General features: G+C 38.2%; 1 protein-coding gene across 1 annotated transcript in view; it reads right to left on the minus strand.

Moving 5' to 3' along the window:
• The window catches only part of Cpa6 (carboxypeptidase A6), a 339,815-nt gene that overhangs the window by 89,258 nt on the left and 227,099 nt on the right, over positions 1-23,458 (minus strand). Inside the window, exons 5-6 of the mRNA XM_008854783.2 lie at positions 23,243-23,344; positions 20,792-20,896 (exon numbers count right to left, since the gene is read on the minus strand). Coding sequence (XP_008853005.1) covers positions 20,792-20,896; positions 23,243-23,344 — 207 coding nt within the window. The remainder of the gene's footprint in view (positions 1-20,791; positions 20,897-23,242; positions 23,345-23,458) is intronic.

Raw genomic sequence — 23,458 nt, forward strand, 5'->3', positions numbered from 1 at the left:
TACCTAGAAACTTGCACCCACTTGTGAAACAGATGTACTCTTGCTCTGGAGTGTGTTACTGAATATGCTAAAGCTGTAGTGAAATGCTTCTTCTAATCATGTAGTTACTAAATTTTTTTTAAGATTAATTTAAAAAATAGTAATTCTTCGAATCTTAAAACTTTACTCCTTATTAATTAGTAGATGTGAAAAACATTACCATTGAAATCTACCTGATGACTTTATATCCATGCTCAGATGCCAAGGAGCTCAGAAAGTAACCAACTGTGACTAGTAATAATAAGATATATAGAGATTAGAAACATATGTGCAAACATCTCAATGTCAATTGCATTAAAATGAATTTTTCTGTAAACTGTGTATTTATTTTCTGAGACTGTATATTTTAATGATGAAATGGAGATCTTTTTTAAAGGTTAAAACCTCATTTAATTTTATGTCTTATAGGGTTTATACTGAGTACAATATTGTATAACTGCAATAATTCAACTGCAAACCTAAAAATTTACAGCCAATTTTGAAAGAGATGTATGTTAGTTCAGGAAATTGTTATTGAATGTCAATGCTGTTGTAATGAAATGCTTCTTCTAAGTATGTGGTTATGAAATAAATAATTTAAAAAATATATAGTTGAGTCATTAGCTCTCTGATGGTAGAATTTGGCTTTAAACCCATCTAGGCCTAGAGGAGAATTGAATTAAATAGGATGAATATATCTTTCCATTCTCTGATATTGTTTTCTGTTCTAGCATTTCTTTGCTAACTTTTTTCTTTCTTTGCTAATTTCTTGGATTGAGGCTTGGCCCATTCATTTCAAGATATCATTCTGCTAACATCTATGCTTAAAACTATAACTCACCATCAGTACTAATGGAGCTGTATTCTATATGTTTTTATATGTAGAAACTTTTGTACTAGATACTGAAATTTTTCCTTGATTTATTCTAGATACTGAATATTTTCCTTGATTTATTAAATCATGAGTTATTTATAGTTATAGCAGTTTTAAATAATTTTTAAATAGTTTCTGACAACTGCATTATAGAGAACATATACATACATGTATATACATATATACACATAGGTTCTTTGTCTTGATTTGTGGCTTAGTATATGGTCAATTTTTGTGAATATTCATTTGTCCTTGAAAAGAATATGTGACCTCTAATTGAATGTGCATTCTCTATGTATTAGATTAGGTTTCTCATGTTGTTTATATCACTCCTTTAAAAATCTATTTTCATTTTATGTGTATGAGGGTTTTACCTATGTGTGTGTACACCCGTGTCATGCAATGTCCTTGGAGGCCAGAAGAGAGTGTCAGATTCCTTTGGTCTGGAGTTAACAGATAATTGTTAAATGCCATGTGGGTGCTGGGGATTGAACCCAGGTCCTCTGCAAGAGCAGCTAGTGCTGTTAACTGCTGAGCCATGACTCCAGCCCCCCACCTTTATTTTTAATAAATAACTGTAAGGTGTCTTAATCAGTGAAAGTTTTGGACTCACGAGTTTTTCTTTCCTGTCAAGTTCTGTTTTATGTCTTATGAGGTCATTAATTATAAAGATCTTCATTTCTAAATAATATTAATCAAGGAAGCTATCCCCCAGTGTCCTATGAATATAATTTAGAAAACTTGCTAGAAAACGTTCTTCCTCTACAAGACAAGCAGGGCGTTGTATTGCATATGCGGCATTCGTGATTTTTATAACTCTCTAAGAATTGCAGCTATTCTCCATCTGGTCAGACAAAGCAAGAATGATCATGGTCTGATGACTGCTAAGTGTTGAGAGGGATGATTGGGATGGCTTGCTTGAATGCTTCAAATAGTAGGACACAGAACATTACTTTTTTTGTGGTTTAGGTGGAGTTTCTACAATAAGCATGACGTATCTATTTCCTATTATTCTAACACATATCCATAAAGAATGGAGGGGCTTTTTTCCCCCTGATGTGTAGAATTCTTTTTAAAAATCAACATGTACCACTCACACATGTAGAAAAAGAGATACCTACCAATCAAATTGCATCTGAACTTTATGAGTTTAATGTCTTAAGCATTATTATAGCTTATGAGTAGCTGTGATCTGAAAGCCAGTCACAAAACCATGCACCACACGCCTCAGTGTGGCAGTCCCTAGGAACTGCACTCACCCAGCTTCAGTATGTTTGAAAAATGCTTGCTTCACTAAAACTGATTTGATTCTAAATTGAAAGGCATCAAAGAGAGATTTGAATGTTATATTCTGCAAGACAAATGAACGATATGTGTGATGCTATATTAGGACAAGACTGAAGTCATTCAAAAAAGAGAATTAGTAGTTTCGGTCTTCACTGCCTACCCAAGCTTTTTCTGTTTTTCTCATAATTTTTCACACACCTTAAGTCAGAATCCCCAGATAAACTTTGGTTAAATCAAAGATAAAATTTTGCACCACTAAGGTCTGTGTGTGGTGGGACAAAGCCATGCTGAAATCGCCCTTCTGTTCACTGTTTTTGGATTTGATTGGCTGTTTCTTTCTTAGAGCTCCATGACCTTTGTGAAGATTGGGGTTCTTGAGCTTATTTTAAATGCAGCTTCTAATATTTGTTTTATTTCTGTTTTTCTAGTAGAATTACCACAGATACCAAAAAGAATAATCACACATTCAATGACGGCCACTTTGGGAGGGCTGAGCAAGTCATAGTGGTATAAAAGGAAGGGGTACAACTGCCATCAATCAGAAAAAACATCTTCACTTGGACTACAATATCAAGGAAAAAATATTTGAAATATGTTTCAGTACCAAAGTAGGTGCATCTCAATGAAGGGGGGATATTTAAAATTCGGTGGGGGGAGAATTGATTGGAGCATGGGAGACTTTCTAGGGCAATAAGAAGAAGAAAGGGGCTTAACCTATACACTGTTGGGACTAGATTGGAAGATGTTTTTAAATACAAAATGGTTAACTAGATAATAGCTGGAGAGCTCTCAAATTCAGTGAATGAAGGATAAAAAAACTGAAAATCAGATATGGGTCTTGTAAATTCTAATTCTCTCTCTCTCTCTCTCTCTCTCTCTCTCTCTCTCTCTCTTTCCCCCTTCCGCCTCCCTCCTGTCCTCCCTCCCTCTCTCTCTCTGGATACCAGAGTTCAACCTCAGGCATCAGTCCTCAGAAGTTATCCATCATAATTTTTGAGACAAGGTCTCTCACTGGGCCCTGTTGCTTATCAATTAGGCTAGCCTATTTGGCTAGAAAGCTGCAACATTATAGACAAGTAATATGTGTTTTTAAATTTTTTATGATTTCAAAATATATTTATAACTGAGAGTGAATTTTAAATATTTTATAAAAAATTGTAAGAGTCTCTCCATCATTTCCTTGCAAATAGTGATGTTTGCTCTGTACCCTTCATGAAATGAAAGATACGTTTCTAAAAGTGAGTGGCATTTTCTTCTTCCTCTTTCCAGAAGCGCTCATTATTTCAGTATAAAGCCTTCCAGATCATCCTTGTAATTTTTTGCTTCATTCACTGGTATGCAAACCATGGTTTTAAAAATTCAAAAAAATTTCTAAGAGTCCCAGAAAAAATTCTTTCTGATTTCTGAGATTGCTTATGTTGCTTCACCTTTCCTGGCTCATTTTTCCTCTGGTGCCATCTTCTAACAGGAGGACTCTTTTATGAGCAATGGCCAGGGCATTCTCAGTGATTAGATAGTGGAGGAGAAAGGATGCAGTGGATTTCAATTTAAATAAACAGAAACCAAGCAAATATTAATACATGTCTAAATCATTATAAACTGTACAAGATGGGAGAAAGAGATACATGGGGATGTGGAGATCAAAGAAAGGACTGGGGAAAGAAGGAGGGTATGAGAACGTGGGAACAAATGCACCAGGGAGCAAACAGAAAGCAAGTCGAACATGCAGTCACTCAGAATGGCAGTAAGCAAGTCAGATAACTTTTAAAGTGAGCATCATTTGTATATTACAGCCATTTTTCATTATATAATTGAGAACAGAGACAAATTGCTTACGTGGTTGAACTTAGGTATTTGATCTGAGTTTAGTCCCTCTCCACGACTTGCTTATTCCTTGGCATTTTATCCACATGTTGTCTTCTTAGAAATTAATTTTTGTGACACATTTCTTTTAAATTAGTTTTTAAAATCAGCACACAAAATAATGGGGTTCGCTGTAGCATCATCACATTTGTGCTTCTTGATCTCCTTTCTTCCCTCCCTCCTTCTTTCCCTCCCTCCTTCCTTCCCTCCTTCCTGCCCTTCCACCCATACTCCCCCTTCTGCTTTCATGTCTCATGTGTTCTAGAACCTTCTCTCCACCTTGGGATTTCTTTTTTCCCTCTCATGGCTCCCTTTCTATTTTCATGACCTATACTATTTGCCACATATAGATATATACACATACAGAAATTTAAATATATTATCTGCAGGTGAGATGAAACGTGGTGTTTCTGAGGCTGACTTATTTTGCTTAATGTAATGATTTCCAGCTCCACCCATTTTCCTGAAAATGTCATGGTTTCATTTTTCTTTGTGGCTAATAAAATACCATTGTGTGTATATAATTTGTGGTGATACATGTCTTTACCTTTAATAAGTAGCAAGGCATGATGACATAATGATTGAAGGATGATAATGAACAAGGAGTATTTCCTGGAAAGCCTTGCATCCTTGGAAGCTTTTCCCTTTGGACAGTCTTCTTTAGAGCTCCCCCTATGCATACAGCCCATCATGACCCCAAACACAAGTATTTGTCCTCCTGGAAATATCTTCCTCCCCTGAAAGCCTCCTATTCTTATTTTTAGCTGTTTGAATCATCTCCATAGTACATCCCAATCACACGGCAGATTACCCATTACCCTGGTGCTGAGTGTAGATAGATGGGAAAGAGCTGAACAGGATTTCCAGTATAATTAAGCTGAATCTGGAAGGTGGAGGCTTCACTCTACCTAGACAGCAGAAGAACATGTGGCTCACCCTGGGAACTAAGGACATCTTAGCTTTCCTTTTCCATTTGAAGCCTTTTAACAACAGGATCATATTAGGTCCATATACATATGTATACATACATACATATTTACATCCTCAAAGTCTGATGATCTTATGAATCTTTGTACTGCCTTTGACCTATTACTGAGTGGAATAGACTCTAAATTATATGGAGGAATATATGACCTAAACCCAACTGAGAATTTAGTTTGAGAATGAAACCTAGTTTTTAAATTTAATCTTATAAATATCATCATTTGTGGGGTTGGGAATGTAACTCAGTGATAGAGTGCTTGCCTAGCACATATAGGGTTCTGAGTTCCATCCCCAGAACTGGAAAAATATTTGGTACTGTTTAATATGAAAAAATTGAAAATGTGTAAGAAAGAAGTTAATGGATTAGTTCAAAGTCCTACTGAAAAATACACATACAATAGATATACAAATGAATGTGTATAGCTGAAGGCTATATAACAAAAAGCACAGTACCAGGCAGGAGAAACCTCTTTTTGAATTGTTGGTTAGGGTAGTCCAAGAGACTCCCAAAATAACATAGGCTATTGCCACAGCCCTTGAATGTGTCCCAGAACTTGAAGGTAAGACCCTATTGCTGAAGACAAGCTGTATTTTGGACACAGGACTTGGAACAGTTGAGTTGGAACTGACCTGGAATCTTCTTACCTGAAGACTAGCTCTAATGGTATCAGAGGATACTATATAAGCTGCCAAAGGAGAAAACCAATCAAAGCCTAATAAACAACAATGACTGGCACAGTAAACTATTGCTATTGGTACAGTAATGGCACATTTTTCTTGGGGGTAATCAATAGCTGTCTAATTAGAATTGAGGCCTGCTCTGTGGGAAGGAAATCCTGTGTGATATTGTAAACATAAGCAGATACACATGACTAGAGAGGTCATAGATCCTAGAGAAAAACTTACTTTTGCCACATCCCTAGACCAACATAATTTCTTATTTTATTCTAAACATGCATCCTCATATTTACAGACAAGTGTACCTTTCATCCCTCATCAAAGAAGCTTCTTTTTGCAACAGATGGGGACTATTACAGAATTTCAGAACTGATCAAAGACAGAGACTAAATATCTGTGAGTGCTTAACCCTAAGTGATACATCTTTGATGCAACCTTTACACTTCAGATGACTACATCCCTTAATTCTCACCAGAGGTTTCCTTATGCAGCAGATGATGATTAACACAGAGGCCCACAACTAGCCAACATGTCGAGAATAAGAGGTCACAGAGTACGAAGCCCTGGATAGGACAGCTATTTCAAACCTCTGTATTCCAAGGTTTATTGTGGAAAAGGAGGCAGAAAGGTTATAAGAGCCAGAAGAGGTGGATGACCACAAGGAAACAGTCTTCCAGACAGCTGTCATTTACTCTCATGAATGCACAGCAATGGTGACAGAATGCACAAATCTCGTACAAGCTCAAACCAGACAAAATTCCAGCATAGACATAGGGTAGTGGGAAAGAAATCCCAACCCAACTTAAGGAACTTTTGGCAACTGATGACTGCTTGGAGGAGGAAAGACAATGTCTTACCGGGGTGGGACTCTTGATGGGCCCAGTGATGGGCCACACTGAAACACATTGGGGGACACAAATCATACTCTATAGCATGGATATATATGAGTTCATTAAATTGGAGGACAATGGGGAAAGGTTGGGAGAAGGGAGTGGATCTAAATGCCATCAAACTGTATGTATGAAAATTATAAAAAAATTCAATACCCCCCCACAATCCTACCCTAGTGCTTGGTAGATTTTTATTTTTTATGTGTATATATCTTAGGTGTAGAATTTACAAAACTGAAATTATAATGTCTATGCTGTTTCTTAAAATTTATTTTTATTTCACATATGTGCATGTTTTGCCTGCATGTATGTATGTGCAACATGTGCATGTAATGCCTGAGGAAGCCAGAAGAGGACATCCAATCCCCTGGAACTGGAATATGGACAGTTGTTAGTCATCATGTGGGTGCTGAGAACTGAGCCAGGGTCCTCTGCCAGAGTGGCCAGTGCTACTAACTGCAGAGCCATTTCTCTGGCCCCTGTGCTCTGTTTTTTGATACAGAAGCATAGTGTGAACAGTTTCCTTGATTATTAAATAGTCTATTAACACATTTTATTGTAGTCAGGGCTGTCAACCCTCTTATACCTTCCTCCTTTGCTCTTATGATTAGACATGCCTTCTTCCCTTGGAAATGAATAGATATTGCCCCACGTTACTTTGTAAATATTGTATGAATGAAGACTTTGGTAAAATTTGCCCCAAGAATGTGGAATTCTTTGAGGCAAAATTTAAGGGCTTAACATGACCCTGGGCTAGTGAACACTGGTTATGGTTGGTGATACACAATTCTGGACATCATCATTTTGAAATATCCCAAGTAAACAAAGCCCAAATTCCCTTACCCAATTAGAGGTGGTTCTGCAAAGAATGAAGCAAACCCTATTCTGTCTGCACTGACTTCAAAGGAGGGTAGCTTTTCCACAACAATAATAAAAAAGATACAAAAATGAACTGCTGCTAAAAATTGCTTGGTTGCCCTATACATCAATATGGCTTCCCTGAACTAATTCATGGCAGGATGTCAATGACAGACTGCTATAATCTTTCTTCCCCTTTTCTGTCCCTCCTTACCAGATTATGCAGTACAGCTAAGAGTATTTATCAACAACAGTTGAGTGAAATCACTGGAATTTCCTCCTAGTTACCCGATGTCCAGTTTAAGCCTGTGAATCACATATTTGTTTATTTTGACCATTTGTTAAATTTCTCATCTTTCTTTAAAGAGCATTTCATTCTTTTGGTTCAGGAGACTCAAGTTGCATGAGAACAGAGGTCTTGATAAACTTTTTCTCTGCCCTACAGATCCACAGTGCTTTAGCATTGCCCGGCTTAGTACATGATATTACTTGTTGAGTAAGTCTATAATTCCACCTGCTTATTGCTTTGTGGAGGGCTTCTCTTTAGACAGGTGTGGTTCCAACAACTCGTCTGATGCTCCTCATCTTCAGTGATGCCATCGCTGTCCTGGGGATCTTGCCATCTTTGACTCATTCCTCCCCATATCAAGGCAATCAGCAATTCCTCAGGACTTCCTTTGTTGGTGAATCCTTTTTTGTGTGTCTACTCTTCCTAACAGAATTGTACATGGCTTGGGAAAAGGTTTAATGTCATGTGTGTTATATGATAGTATTTGTATCATTAAAGGGCTTAGCTTGATGCTGCCTGTTATGCTTTGAATATGAAATGTTTCCCACAGGCTCAAGTTTTGAATACTTGGTCTCTGCTGGTGGCACTATTTTTTAGAGACTGTGGACATTTTGGGAGGTGGGGCCTACCTAAAGGGAATAAGTAAGTAGGTCACTGGGAACATGCCATGAAGGTAACACTGGGTCCCAGTTTCTGCCTCTGTCTCTACTCCCTAGCCACCATGCTGTGAACTGTTTTGCTTCCTGTGCCTTCCCTGCCATGGTTGATGGACCTCTCTAAAACCATAGATAAAACAAATCCTGCTTCCTTCAAAGTGCTTATGTTGGGTATTTTAGTCATAGCAGCCAAAAGCTAACTAATACTCTGTTTTCACATAAAAAGAAACACTCAATAAATGATTGTTAGGTTGAATGAATGAATGAATGGTTTTCTTCCTTTGAACACACTTTCTTTTCACTTTCACAGCCTCTCTTCCGATCCATGCATAAATTCTTGCCCTATATGCTGCTGGTTGGCTGCTCTCACTCTGGACTCTTCCCCTTTCCTTTCATCTTATGTTACTGCCTTCACATTTAAACTCTCTGGAGATGCCACATGCTTTTCAATACTTATCAATGTTTCCTTATTTTACTTTGTTGGGTCAAACGCTCCTTGGCTTCCAGAGCTTACCAAGTCTATTTCAGCCAGCCCTATTCTGTGTTACAGTCTATTCACAGAAGCACGCTGCTAGGCCACTGCCCTACAGACACACATCATGCTTACACTCAACAGTAGTCATTTTTCTTTCCTGGAACTCACTCTCTGATCAAATTCTTCTCAGTGAAGGTCTAACCTGAGACTCATCTTCACAAAGCTTCCACACACACTTGTGTTCTGCAAATTTGGGTGGATTTTTCTGTATCACTACTCTTTCAGGTACTACAATCAGGATAATTTAGCCCCAAAGACGCATTATTTTATGTTATTTATTGTACATGCATATGTCTCCTGAAATTTTTTGAATCTCCTGGATTCTTTGAGTGTTGTGACCTTGGCTTATACTTCTCTTGATTCCATAATGCGGAGTGCTAGAAATATAGTGATTGACAAGAATGTATTGGACACATGCCCATCTGAGCATTTCATATTTCATATATTTTACATTTCATATTTCATTATTGTTATTAATTAAACTTGCTCTTTGACATTTCCATACATATATAAGTTGTATTCTAATTACTCTCAACTCCTACCCCTGTCAACCTTCCTTCTTTTCTACAAATTCCTTTCCCACATTCAGGTCTTTTGTTTTGTTTCTGACCTACTAAGTTGGTTAACTAAGACCATCTGTGTGACCATGGGTTTGGAACTATCCCATGGAGCTTGGTGGGTTTACCAGTGGCTGTACAGCTGAGGACAATAACTCCCCTTTCTAGAATCTTCACTAGCCAATAGTTCAGCATGGATGGGATAGGGCCCCCAAAGACCCTCCTCCTCCTCTCCCGTCCATAACTAGTTGTTGCCAGGGCCAGTCTGGTGCAGACAACACAGTTGTTGTGAGTCCCACATAGCAATGACTATAATGCTCAGGAGGTGTAGAAGATGGCATTTTGTAACCCTCCCTGACTTTTGGCTCTTACATTCTTTCCATGCCCCCCCCCCCCGGATGTTCCCTGAGGCCTAGAGGGGGTGGTTTAAATGTCTTATTTAGGGCTGAGTGTCAACATTCACTTCTTATCAGTACCTTGAAAAGCTGTGAGGAGACATTTGAATGGAATGATGTGATATGTAATTTTTTGTGTCTGCCTTATTCAATGAACACACATTTATCTTCAAGGTTTATCCATATTGTGACTTGTGTTTTTCTGAAACTTCTGTTGTATGGATATGACATATTTTATTTGTTTTATTTTATTATTTACTTGAGACAGGATCTCCTTGTAGCCACAGCTGGCCTGGAATTGTCTCCAAAGTGCTGAGGTTAAAGGTGGGTGCCACCACACCAGGCTAGGCTATACCACATTTTAAAAATTTTGTTCATCAGGTAATGGAGACCTTTTGACTATTATGAATAATGTTGGTATGAATATTTATGTACAAATCTCTGCACTGATATGTTTTCAATTCTCTTGAGACTATACATCAGGTTAGAAATTTGGGGTCACATGGTGAGCTTTGTGAGAGCTGCGAAATTGCTTTTAACTTTATTTTTAATTTGGCAGTTTGCTTTATCTTTAATCTTCAAGCCTACTGCTTATAAGTTTTGTGTCTGTTACAAGAATCTTCTTGCCATTTCCTTTCATTCTTGCTGTCTGCCCATACTCCTGTAAATAATATCTGTACACTCTTGCAGAAAGATAACCTCCAAGTTCTTTTATGTTTCCTTCCCCATGTGTATATATTCTAGCTTTTTCTTTGATGAACTTGTTTTCTGTATCATCTCTCTTTCCATGACAAATGAAGGGATACTTTATTACCAAAAGTAATGTTTCTCAAAGAATTTCTTTTTGTGGTGTAGGAGTCACCTGAAATACACTTAGTGTCTCAGTGCTGCTCTCTTCAATTCTCAAGGTACCATAAGCGTAACCTTGGAATGGTTCTTCCACCCTGGTATAAGCAAGCATTCCACAAGAGAAAAGTTTTCCAATAAAAGTGCACTTTTGTTAACTTTATTTTCATTATAACAAATTGTAGTACATGAGTATCAGGAAAGAGAGGTAAATGGTCAGGTGTGGTGGTGCATGCCTGCAATCCCAGTTCCAGGTCAGCCTGGGTTACATTGTAGGGAGAGTTTATTTGAGAGAGAGGTGGTGGGAGGAATGAATAGTAGGGGTGGGATTCAGTGGGGGACTGCTTGCTAAAATAGGAATGTGATGACTCTAAATATTTTTAAATTAAATGATGATCAATTTATAACACTAAAGCCCACGTTTTATGTATTTGACATTTTAAAAATTGTCCACCAACTAACGGCTGTCTATTCGTTGAGATGATGAATTCATTTAAACAGTTTTTAAAATAACAGAATTCAGTCCATCTCACCAGTCATGAAAGCCTGCTAATTTGCTTGTATATCTATATCTATATCTATATCTATATCTATCTATATCATCTATATCTATATCATCTATATCTATATATCTACATCTACATCATCTCTATCTCTATCTCTATCTCTTTCTCTATCTCTATCTCTATATCATCTATATCTATATCATCTACATATATATCTACATCTACATCATCTCTATCTCTATCTCTATCTCTATCTCTATCTCTATCATCTCTATCTATCTATCATCTATCTATCTATCTATCTATCTATCTATCTATCTATCTATCATCTATCTATCTATCTCACTGTTTCTGGGGCTTTGTGCCTCAAAAAAGTAATATCCACAGACCCATCTGCTAGTTTGGAGTGAGGGCAGAGGTGGAAGTGGCTCTCAGGGCATAGCATGGGACAGTCAAGCTGGCCAAAGACGAGACAGATGGAGTCAAAGCCATGCCTTGAGAATTCTGTTTCCATCGCAGAGAAAGTTGGGGTCTGTGGTAAGGGCTAGGCATGTAGCAAGGGAGAAAGATCAGGATGAAACTCCCTCTATTTCTCTAGGAAAGGGATGGCATCTTGTTCCAGAAAGAAAGGAAGCCAGGGATATGGAGCTAGTATTATTATAATAATATTTTTACTTTGAGATAGATATAAATACACATTTCACTACAAGAAATAGTACAGAGACATCGTGTACTCTTTGCCCACTTTCTCCCAGTGGCAGTAGCTTGCCAAACTGCCATGTAATATCACAATCAGGATGTTGGCATCAGCACAGTCATGACACAGAATAGTTTCATCTTCACAAGGGTCACTCATGTTCTTTTCTACCCACATCCACTTTCTTCTCACACCTAACCCCCTTCCTTAACTCTCAGGAACCATTAAGCACTCCAAAGACAATACATAAATTATATCATATAGTGTACATCTGTTTGCGCTTTTTTATTCTGCACAGTTCTCTCAAGATTCATCAAGGTTGTTGAATGAATCAATAGTTTGTTCCCTTTTATTGTTGAGTAGTTAGCTGCCCATGCTATGGGTACACTACAGTTTAAGTATCTGCGTGTTGACAGATATCTGGGTTGCTTCCAATTTGGACTATTAAAAATAAAGCTGCTGTAAACATTTGTGTACAGGTTTTTGAGTGGAACATAAGTTTTAAAGTCTCTGGGCTAAGTGCCAAGTTGTAATTACTAAGTCACATGGTAGTTGTGTGTCTAATTTTAAAGAGACTGCCAACTATTTTCAAAAGTAGTTCTATAGTAATGTATGAGTGATGCAGGTTCCTGCATCTTCCCTGGTGTTTGGTGATATACATCATAGCCATAGCTCTATTTATACGTATTTAACTGTAGCCATTCAGGTAAGCGTGCCCTGGTAGCTCATTGTGGCTTTGATTTCAATTTCCCTAACATCTCTTTGGATAAATTTCCTTTTCATTTGTGTAGGTACTTTCATATTGAAACAGCACTTCATGTGTTTTGTCCATTTTTCTAATTGAATTGCATGCTTTTTTATTGTCAAGTTTACAGTTTGTATACTTCACATATAAGTCCATTTTTAGACATAAAGTTTGCATATATTTTCTCCTAATCTGCAGCTTATTTTTTCCTTCTCTTAACAGTCTTTCAAAGGCAACACTTTTAAATTTTATGTTTGATGATGTGCAGTTTGCTAACTTTTCTTTTTATGGACCATATTTTTGGTGTCATGTCTCAGGAGTCATTGTCTAGCTTTAGATTTTGAAGATTTTTTCTTATGGTTTTCTTTCCCCAAAGGTCTATAGTTTTACATTTTACATTTAAGCCTATGATTCAGTTTAAGTCCCCCCCACACACTGAGGCATTTTATTTATATGTATGCTTTATTTATTTATTTAGATTTATTCATTTTTATTTTATGTGTATGAATGTTATGCCTGCATGTGTAAGTGCACCTGTGTCATGCAGTGCCTGTGGAGGACAGAAGAGGGCATCGGATCCCCTGGAACTGGAGTTACAGATGGTTTTTAGCTGCTATGTGGGTGCTAGGGTTCGACCTGGGTCTTCTGTAAGAGCAGTCAGTGACCTTAATCACTGAGCCATCTCTCCAGCCCCTCTACGTATGTTTTATATCATTAGAAAAAGAATCCCAGGATTTTCCCTTCTGTGTGTTTTCATCTTCTTTCCCCATGGTCCTTGATGCCAGCCAAGGTTGTCAGTATAATGAAACCAAACTTGTATGATGGAAGATTATTCTGCCATTTTTCTAGGTCTTTGAGCTGCACATCACATCTGTGGCTGATTACATGTTCAACCTATCTGTCAGGTTCACAACAGTTTTCTCAGCTCTATAATCATCAGATTTCAAACTCACCAGTGTAACCCTGATTCATCACCACAGTTAGGAAGCTGATGATGACTTTGGAGCACTGCCTGGTAAGGGCCTGGTTTCTGCCTCCAGCATTGTTGATGCTCTTGAAAGCATTGCCAGGATGTTCATGTGCACCATGATAGTGGCATGAAAAGATGGCGAAAGAGCATTTTGTTGTTGTTTGTTTTTTGAGACAGGGTCTCCCTGTAGCCCAGCTGGCCTGGCACTTGCTATGAAGACCAGGCTAGCCTCAGTCTCACAGAGATCCACCTGCTTCTGCCTCCTGAGTGCTGGGATTCAAGTCATGTGCTGCCATGCCTGGCTAAGAACATTTTAAATTAATTTTTGCATGATGTATGAGACTTAGGCCAGAGATTTTTTTTCTTCTTCTTTTGATGCCAACAAATTCCAGCATCACTTCTTGCAATTTTGTCAAAAATCATTCAGGAATATTTCTGTGAACTAATTTCTTTAACATTGCTCATATATTATTTGCACAAAATAATGAGTTTTATTGTGACATTTTCATATACAGGTATAACGAACACTGATCATGTCATCCCCATCACTTTCTCCTATCACCTCTCGTCTGATCAGCTTCTTGTCCTGTTCTCTGATAGTCTCCTTTTTACTTTTACTTTCTTTTCCTCAGTTCTACATATGTGAGAAAGCAACACGATACCTGTCTTTCTTAGCCTGGCTTATTCATTTAACATGATTATGATGGTCAATCACCTTGGAGACATATCCCCAGGTGTGTTTGTGAGGGTGTTTCAGGAGAAGTTTGAATGCAGAGAGAAGACCTGGTTTGAAAGTAGGTGGGTCCATCCTTTGGGCAGGGATCTTGGGCTAAATTAAAAGGAAAAAAAGAACACCAACATGCCCTGTTCTCTGTTTCCCAGTCTTCCTAGATGTGCGGGATCGCGGATGCTTGCTTTTGTTGCCACTTCTCCCTCACTATGATGGAGTGTACCTTCTGAAACTGTGAGTCAAAATGATTCCTTCTCCTTTTAAGTTGCCTTTTGTCAAGTATTTTGTCACAGCAATGAGAATAGTAGTTAATATAGAAAATTGGCACTGAGATGTGGGGCCATTGCTGTGACTACCTGACTATGTGCTTTGTAAGCATTTGGAACTGGTTTATGAGTGGGAGGATGTTGAAAGAGCTTGAACCTGTGATCTATAGAGAATCTCTAGAGTGCTATACATAGAGTTTCATGGGCCATTTTTGTGCAAGTTTAGAAGACCAGAATGGCAATAGAAGTATGGGCAGTAGAAACCAAAGTCATGAAGTTTCAGAGGGGATCAATGACTATAGGGATTTGGGCTAGAGGTCATTTGTGTTACATTCTGGCAAAAAAATGACTACATGTTGCCTATGTCCTGAAAACTTGTGGGAGGCTGAATTCAAAAGTAATAGACCAAGCTATTTAGTAAAGAAACACTGTGATAGCACAGCACTGAGGCCTTTGCATGGTTATTGCTCACTGCATTTATTGAGGATTGTAAATGAGAATTCAAAGAGTGATAAGAAAAGCATAGCAAGAAAAGGACCATATATAAGTTTGAAGTATAGACAAGGAGGTTGTAAATAAAGCTTCTGCAGTTGTTCAAAAGATTAGTGCAATTAAGGAAAAGTATTCCACTTTTCACAGGGATAGCAGGAAAGGAGCATTGAGGTCAAGACCTCATCCATAAAAAGCTCTAGCTTGTAAAAATGTAAATTAGTTGGAAATGCGAGCACTTGTATTGAGATGTCCAGTTCCATCCATCTTCCTACAAAGGAACCAAATTTCACTTTCTTTATGATTGATTAATAATGTTTGGCTAGATTTCTGTATTCTTTATTCTGTTTGATATTTTTATGTCTATCTTTTTACCAATACTATATACTCTTGATTATTATAGATATGTGATGTAACTTGAAGTTGGGTAGAATGATTCTACCTCTTCATTATTTTGTTTTTTTAGTTCATCTTTGCTTATAGATTTTAGAATAATATTACCTATAAAAATACCTTGCTGTTGCCAAAAGGCAATATGCAGATGACTGGGGGAGAATCGTCCCCTATAATTCTGCTCAACAACGGACCCCACATGTTGCACTATCAACATACCAAGCAAGATGCTCCTGTTGGTGCAGTAGTGGAGTGTCTAGTGTATGTACAACTGGCAAATTTTTGATTGGGTATAATGCCCACTCCTAGGGGTGGAACATACCTCTGGTACTGTAGACCAGGCCAACGCCCTGTGGCAGGGGAGAATATAGGCCCCAGTGGGAAGTCACTGCAATTGTTTTGTTAGATGGATGTGATGCATTATTAAAGTACCATCCAAGTGTTTGTGTTTACACCCATAGATTAAGTTATTATAGCAGCTACTCTTTAAATGTTCTTGCTTCTTGCTGTTTGTGTTTTTATAGTAGATGGAATTCCACTGAAGTGGATCAACAACCCATGGAAAACTGACTATGCAGAGACCCAGAAGTTCAGTGCCTTGCCACAAAAGGAGGAAGATCATCCCACACCTACCACTCCCTCCAAGGCTCAGGGACTTTTGCAGAGGAGGTTGGCAGAAAGAATGTAAGAGCTAGCAGAAGGGGTGGAGTGTTAACTGGAAGTGTCCTCCGACCACTATGCCAGCAAGCTATAGTCACACCTCCTTCCCACACTCATCAAGGAGTTGAGGGGGCAGTCAGTTACTCCTCCCACCCAATCAGTGGATCTTAGCTGCATGTGGGGGAGGGGCTAAGGATATATAAGCCAAGAATGCCAGGAGGCACCTCTCTCACCATTTTCTTCTGTCAGGAAGTCACAGGATCTATATTTAAGTGTAGACTTTCCAGTGCAGCCATAAATGGGGGGTACCCACTTCTCTGTAAATAAACCACCACCCTATGCTCTGCTAAAAAAATAGAAAATAATAGGTGTTTAGATAGATAGAAGAGAGGAATCTGACTAGATCGCAAGTGGATGAACTTGCACTGGAGAATGTCTGGGGACACTGACTTGATACAGTGGGCCTTAACACCTAGGACAGAGTATTTGAGTTCCAGTCAGGGGCTATGGGAGGAGTTTGGTGGAGATGGGGCTATAAAGATGATTCAGATGGTTTGCGATATTCTGTATGAAAAACATCAAAATTTAATAAAAGCAAATTAAAATAAATAAATGAAATGAAAAAACTTGGTGTAATTCTGATATGAATTATGGTAAATTTGAATATTAATATGGGAATAATTGATATTCTTAAATTATTTATTTATTTTATGTATATGAGTGTTTTGCCTGTGTGTATGTAAGTGCACCCATGTGTGAAATGCCTGCAGAGGCCAGAAGAAGGCATTGTATCTCTTGGAAAACTAGAGTTAAGGATGGTGGTTAGCATCCAAGTGGGTGCTAGGAACCAAACTAGGGTCTTCTGCAAGAGCGTAGTACTCTTAACCACTGAACCATTTCTCAAACCCCAAGAATTGATATCTTTAAGTTTTCCAATGAATAAATATTTCCTTATTTAGATTTCTTTTCACTTATTTAACCAGCATTTCTGTAATCTTCATCTTCAACATAAAATACAAGCACAGGTTATGTTAAATTTAGACCTACTTTTCTCTTTTGAGTAACTATATTTATTATTTTTAAATATTTCATTGTCAATGTGTTTTTTGCTATTATATGGCAATATAATCGACTTTGTATTTTTCTCTTGTGTTGTATGACCCTAAAAACCCACTCATTAGTCCTACAGAATATTTCTGTAGATTTCTTGGAATCTTTTTTAAAAAATATTTTATTTATTAATTTTACATATATGTGTGTACTGCCTGCATCTAGGTAGGTGCACCCATGTCGTGCAATGCCCGTGGAGGACAGAATAGGCTGTCGGATCCCCTGGAACTGGAATTACAGACAATTGTTAGCTGCCATGTGGGTGCTGAGATTCAAACCTGGGTCTTCTGCAAGAACAACCAGTGTTCTTAACTGCTGAGCCATCTCTCCAGCCCCAATTTCTTGGTATCTTTTAGGTAGAAAAAACACATCATCTGCAGGCAGAGATAATTTTATTCTTTTCCATCTTATATGCCCTTTCTTTCTTTATTTTGCTTGATGGCACCTGCTGGAACTTCCAGCACTATTGTTACCTTAGAGAGGTGAAAGTGGACATTCCTGGCTTATTTCTAAGTTTAGGGAGAAGGCATTTGGTTGTTTTCTATTAATTATGGTGTTTGGCAGAAGTAATTTTTAAAGTTTAGAAAACTGCTCTATTTCTTTCTCTGGGAGTGTTTATCATGAAGATGTGTTGAATTTTGTCAAGGGCTTTCTCTGTACCAATTGACAAGGTCAAGTGATTTTTCTCCTTTAGCTGTTACTATGGTGAACTGTATTGATTAATTTTTGTGTATTGAACCAGGCTTGCACACCTAAAATAAATGTCATTTGGTCATGGTGAAAAATTCTTCTTATAGATTATTAAATTCTATTTAATAATATTTTAAAGAATTTTTTGTCCATATTCATGAATGATGTTGGCCTTTAGCTTTTTTATTGTATTGCCTCTATCTGGTTTTGGTATCAGACTTCATAAAATGAATTGGAAGTGTTCCTTTCTCTTCTATTTTATGAAGGGGAGAATATGAACTGATACTAACTCATCTTTAAACATTTGGTAGAATATGGATATATTCTTAACTGTGGCAAGGATATTCAAATTATTTTTTATGCTTCTGTGTGGACATGTTTGTATGGTGCATGCGAATGTGTGTGAACATGCTTGTGGAAGCCAGAGGTCGATATAGAGTGCTTTCCTCATTTGTTCTACACATTGTTTTTTCAATTAAAACATTTTATATCAGCATACAAACTGTTAGCTATTGTTATGCCATTAGATATCTTCACGGATTCTCCTTCCCCTCCTCTCCCCCGACCCCTGCTACTCCTGACTCCCCCTTGCTACCCTCTCTCCAGTTTTTTTTTCCTCTTTTATATTCCATGTGCCTTTTGCCCACCCTGTCCTTACTTCTATTTTTTTCCCTCCATTCATCTTCTGTCTAGAGTTTTAGGCTTTTCTCACATTCTCTCTCTCTCTCTCTCTCTCTCTCTCTCTCTCTCTCTCTCTCTCCATGTTAGGATCCACATATGAAAAAGAATGTATATTTTTTTCTTTCTGAATTTGGATCACTTTGCTTAATATTATATTTTCCAGATTCATCCATTTTCCTGAAAATTTCATATTTTCACTTCTCTTTACAGCTGAATAAAATTTCACCGTGTATATGTACCACATTTTCATTATCCATTCATCATTTAGGCTGATTCCACTTCCTTCATATTGTGAATAGAGCAGCAATAAACACAGATGTGCAAGTATGTCTGTGGTAGGTTGGGTATATGCCCAGGAGTGGACTAGCTGGGTCATATGCTAGTTTATTTTTGAGAAGCTTCCACACTGATTTGCATAGTGACTCTACTAGTTTGCACTCCTACCAGCAGTGAGCAAGGTTCCTCTTTCCCTACATTCTTGACAGTATTTGTTGTCAGGTTTCTTGATATTAGCCATGAACTGGGGTGAAGTGGTATCTCAAAGTAGTTTTAATGTTCATTTCCCTGATGACTCGTGATGTTCAACTATATGATAACAAGCACACTATGAAATACTGACTTGCGCTAATTACTGCTACCATGTGGCTGTCACACTTTTGTGGCCTTGTTTTGTCTGCAAAGATACTAGGGTGAATGACATCTAGGCCTCCTCTTGTCTACTTCTGATTGTTGCCCTGCACCCAAATTTGAAACAACAGATATGATGTTGTTAAAGTAAACCCTGAGTAATTGATATATTAATAGCACTAATAATTTTTATTAGCTTTTGCATTTATTTTTACCAGGGTCAACTGATATTTAAAGGAACATGGATTATTCAATAATTTGAGTATGAACAGTTTATTAACCAATATTTAATTAGAGTTTTGTAAGGTTTGGTAGTCAAGGACAGACTTTGCAGATTTAGTACACTTAAATACTTAGGAAATATTTTTTGTGGTAGTTAGGAGAGTCCTCAAAGACACATAATTTCCACATAAAACACAGTAGAATAGAACTGAAATATATTTGCATATCTTTTGCATCCTTAATAGCTTCATTAAGTACAGGACTGAAGAAATGTGTGGCTAAGAAACTTCATTTCCCCAGACTCCTTCACTTTTGCTACGTTTAGTGATTTGCTTTCTTTTAAACCCCCATTCTCCAAATCTAAAGTCAAGATTAAAACAACCAACAATGAAAGTCATTAAATTCTTGAGGTGCAGACCCATCTTTGGGCTAAGTCTTGGGGTTCCACTCGGTACACTAGGTAGGAGGGCTCAAGAGTTAGACAAAGTATTTGGAAAATGAAAAGTCACGTGAGTCATCAACTACCTTAGAAGCAACTGAGAGTGTGATGTATGCCCACAGTGAAGATCTTTTGCTCTTAGAACTACAGATTTAGAACAGGAGGGCATAAGTGACCATTCATTTACATTTTTATTTGCTATAGCATGAGGCAATTTTGAAAGGGACGTGAAATGGTGAAGAGCTTTCTGAGCTGGATAATTTGGATAATTGCCCTAGACCACCACAAATTACACTTTAGACCTTAACAAACACACTTACTGCTGTGGTTGGTTCTTAATTTGTCCCAAATTCATAAAAGCTCTGAGCCCTAGACTTTTTTCTTCTTTTTTGAGAGAGGGTCTCATGTGGCCCAGACTGGCTTTGAACTCTCGTTGTAGCTCTCTATGTAGATAACCTTGAACTTGTGCCTCCACCTTCAAAGTGCTAGGTTTAGAGCTGTGTACCATCATGCTCAATTTATGTGGTGCTAGGGTTCAAACTCAGGAATTTGTGTATGCTAGACACAAGCACTCTACTATCTAAGCTACATTCCCAGATCCCCAGATTCTTTTTTTTAAATTGGGGCTGATAATTCTACCTTTTGAGGGCAGAGGTGAGGATACTGAGCCAGGGATTTAGAGGAGTCCATAAACATGAAAGCAGCCTATGGAACCAAGGTGTCATTATCTTTCAGTCAGGTATTGCTGGTTTCAAATCCCTGTTCCTTGAGTGGGATAAAAACTCGTGCAGCTCAGGTCTAGCTGAAGTGGACACTTTGTAAAGGGTTTAACTTACTTCTCTTACAAACCACTGACAAAAGGCAGGACCAATCCATTCTCTTGCATGAATGCCACAGTCTATCCAGACAGCTCTTTTGTATGCTCGTGATTTTCTGCCCAGCTGAAAACAAGAATGTTCAGAGTAACCAACTCAGGCTTTTGTTTTTGGATTCACTGACCAGCATAATTTAATACGGGCTCAGCATAATTCTTCATTATGGCTTTGTTTATTGGGTAACATATTAAAAACATAAAGAGATTTCCTATCTACTTTGGAAATCCAGTCTTGTTTATGTAGGAATGATGAATTTATTTCCCTAATTGCAATCAAAGAACTAAAAAATACAGAAGGAAAAGGGAAATTTCTAAAATAGCATTGCTTCTTCATTTTAATATCATACATAACTAATTGAAATGTGAAATTTCCTCCTTCTCCCGCCTTCCTCCTCTCCCTCTTTCCCACACCCATCCCAAAGAATCATAATGTTCTAAGGAATATTTCTTAAGGACTGTGTCTTTACAGGCAAGTAAAGCCAAACCTTAGAACACTAAAAAAATAGAAACATCAAATTTGATCTGTGGAATCAAGGTACAAATTACAAAAACCCAGACTACATGAATATTGCTTTTAACCTGGTTTCTAACCCAGTCATCAATAGGTAGCACTTGACATATTCATAAAGGATCTGTTTTCATTCACAAATTCCTTCAACTAACATTTTAAGAAGTGTTTCTTAATGTCAGACTTTAGGCCCAGTCCTGGGATTCAAGGAATTTACATCTTGGTGGGCAGGACAGGAACAATCCATTCAACCTTCATTATGTTAATATCCACAAGTTTCCTTACAAACATGGCATGCTTTGTTGAATTTCTGGGGTGGGGGGTGGGGGGTGTTGGAAATAAAAGGAAGCTTGAGTAAGCAAGACTGGAAGCTTGCTTGGAAGACAAGTTAGAGGAAGACATCTGAAGCTTGAAAGGGAATGTAAGGACACTGCATTTGAGGAATTGCACCAGTAGGTGGAGGAAGGAGCAGTGTATGAAGCTAAATTCAGAGGCAGAGAACAGATGGAGTCCCTAGGTGCTGTGTGAAAGAGAGGCAGCTGTACCTTGTATTCTATGAGATCTCTCTCTCTCTCTCTCTCTCTCTCTCTCTCTCTCCCTTCCTCTCTCTCTCTCCCTGTCCCTCCCTCCCTCTCCATGTATATGTGCTTGCTTTGGAAAGCTCACACTCACTGCAGTGTGGAGGATGGGTTACAGAATAAGAAGGTCAAGGATGGGGGCTCCAAAGGAAGCTCAGCACTGAAGTTACTGTTGAAATAGTCCAGGGAGAACAGACACAGAGCTAAGTTCAGGCAGCAGCAGAGGAGACAAGAAGGTGGGAGTGCTCCTAAAGAATGGTCAGCCTTTAGTGGTACATTGAAAGTGAGTGGCTAAAATACAGAAGAGAAGTTCAAGAAGAAACTGATGTTTCTAAACTAGGAAGGGAATGGCCTGGCCTAAGTCTGAGATACTTTTGTGAATATCCAGGTAAGGTTGTCTTGCATGAATTTAAAGTCCAGAGAGTAGATAAAAGATCTAGGATGATCATAACCATGGAATAGAGGTATTTAGAAGGAGTTTGCAGAGTGACAGCAGAGATGAAGGTAGAGTAGGAATTTCCAGAACCTCAGCAAGGGTAAGGGAAGAGAAGTCAGTGAATGTGACCGAGGGAATGGCCAGACAGTACAGAGAAGAGTCACCTGGGGGTCATCGCTGACCTGAGCAAGAGGAACTTGACCTGAGCAAGAGGCCTGGGGATAAAAGCCAGAGGATCAAAGTCTGAAGGCAAGGTGAGGAAGTAGATGATGAAGAAGATAAATCCTACTAGAAGCTTGATTAAGAAGAGAGAGAGAGAGAGGGGCTGGAGAGATGGCTCAGCAGTTAAGACCACTGACTGCTCTTGCAGAGGACCCGGGTTCAATTCCCAGCACCCACATGGCGGCTACGAACTGTCCTTAGCTCCAGTTCCAGGGGAATCTGAAGCCCTCTTCTGACCTCCACAGCATTGCATGATACGGGTGCACTCACATGCATGCAGGCAATACATTCATACACATAAAATAAAAATAATAAATAAAATATTTTTAAAAAAAGAAGAGAGAGAGAACTGAGGCCAGTATCTGGAAGAGGAGGCAGGGTTAAGGGAGGGGAATAAAGCCAAACTTCCTCTACATTTATATAGCTTTGACTGGTTCATCATAAGTAGCAACAGTTCACAAGCAATTTCCATCAAGAACTGAATATCTCACGAACAGTATTTCCTAGAATATTCAAAAACCGCATTAGGCAGGGCACAAAAATCCAAGGTTCCCCCCGCCTTAAATTATCAAGATAATGTTAAATATGGGACTCTGAAAGATCATTTCATTTTTCCCTACAAGTCAAAGTGAAAATGCTATTTTACATTAACAATTTATTCTTTTTTACCTTTAAAACGAAGAGAGGCCTTCCTTCGTACGATCTTCCAATAGAGAACATCCGAATGAGGCCTGACTGAGTCTTATTCAGATGGTGCATCCAGCTCTGAATCTGAAAGCAGATAAATAAAAATTATGTCAGGCTCCCTCCCAACAGTGGAGCTCTAAAGAACAAAAGGCAACAAAAAGACAGCAGTAGATCTCAGAATTCAGAGCACACGCAGAG

This window comes from Nannospalax galili, unplaced genomic scaffold (assembly GCF_000622305.1).
Source record: "Nannospalax galili isolate Female #2095 unplaced genomic scaffold, S.galili_v1.0 scaffold247, whole genome shotgun sequence".
NCBI lineage: Eukaryota > Metazoa > Chordata > Mammalia > Rodentia > Spalacidae > Nannospalax > Nannospalax galili.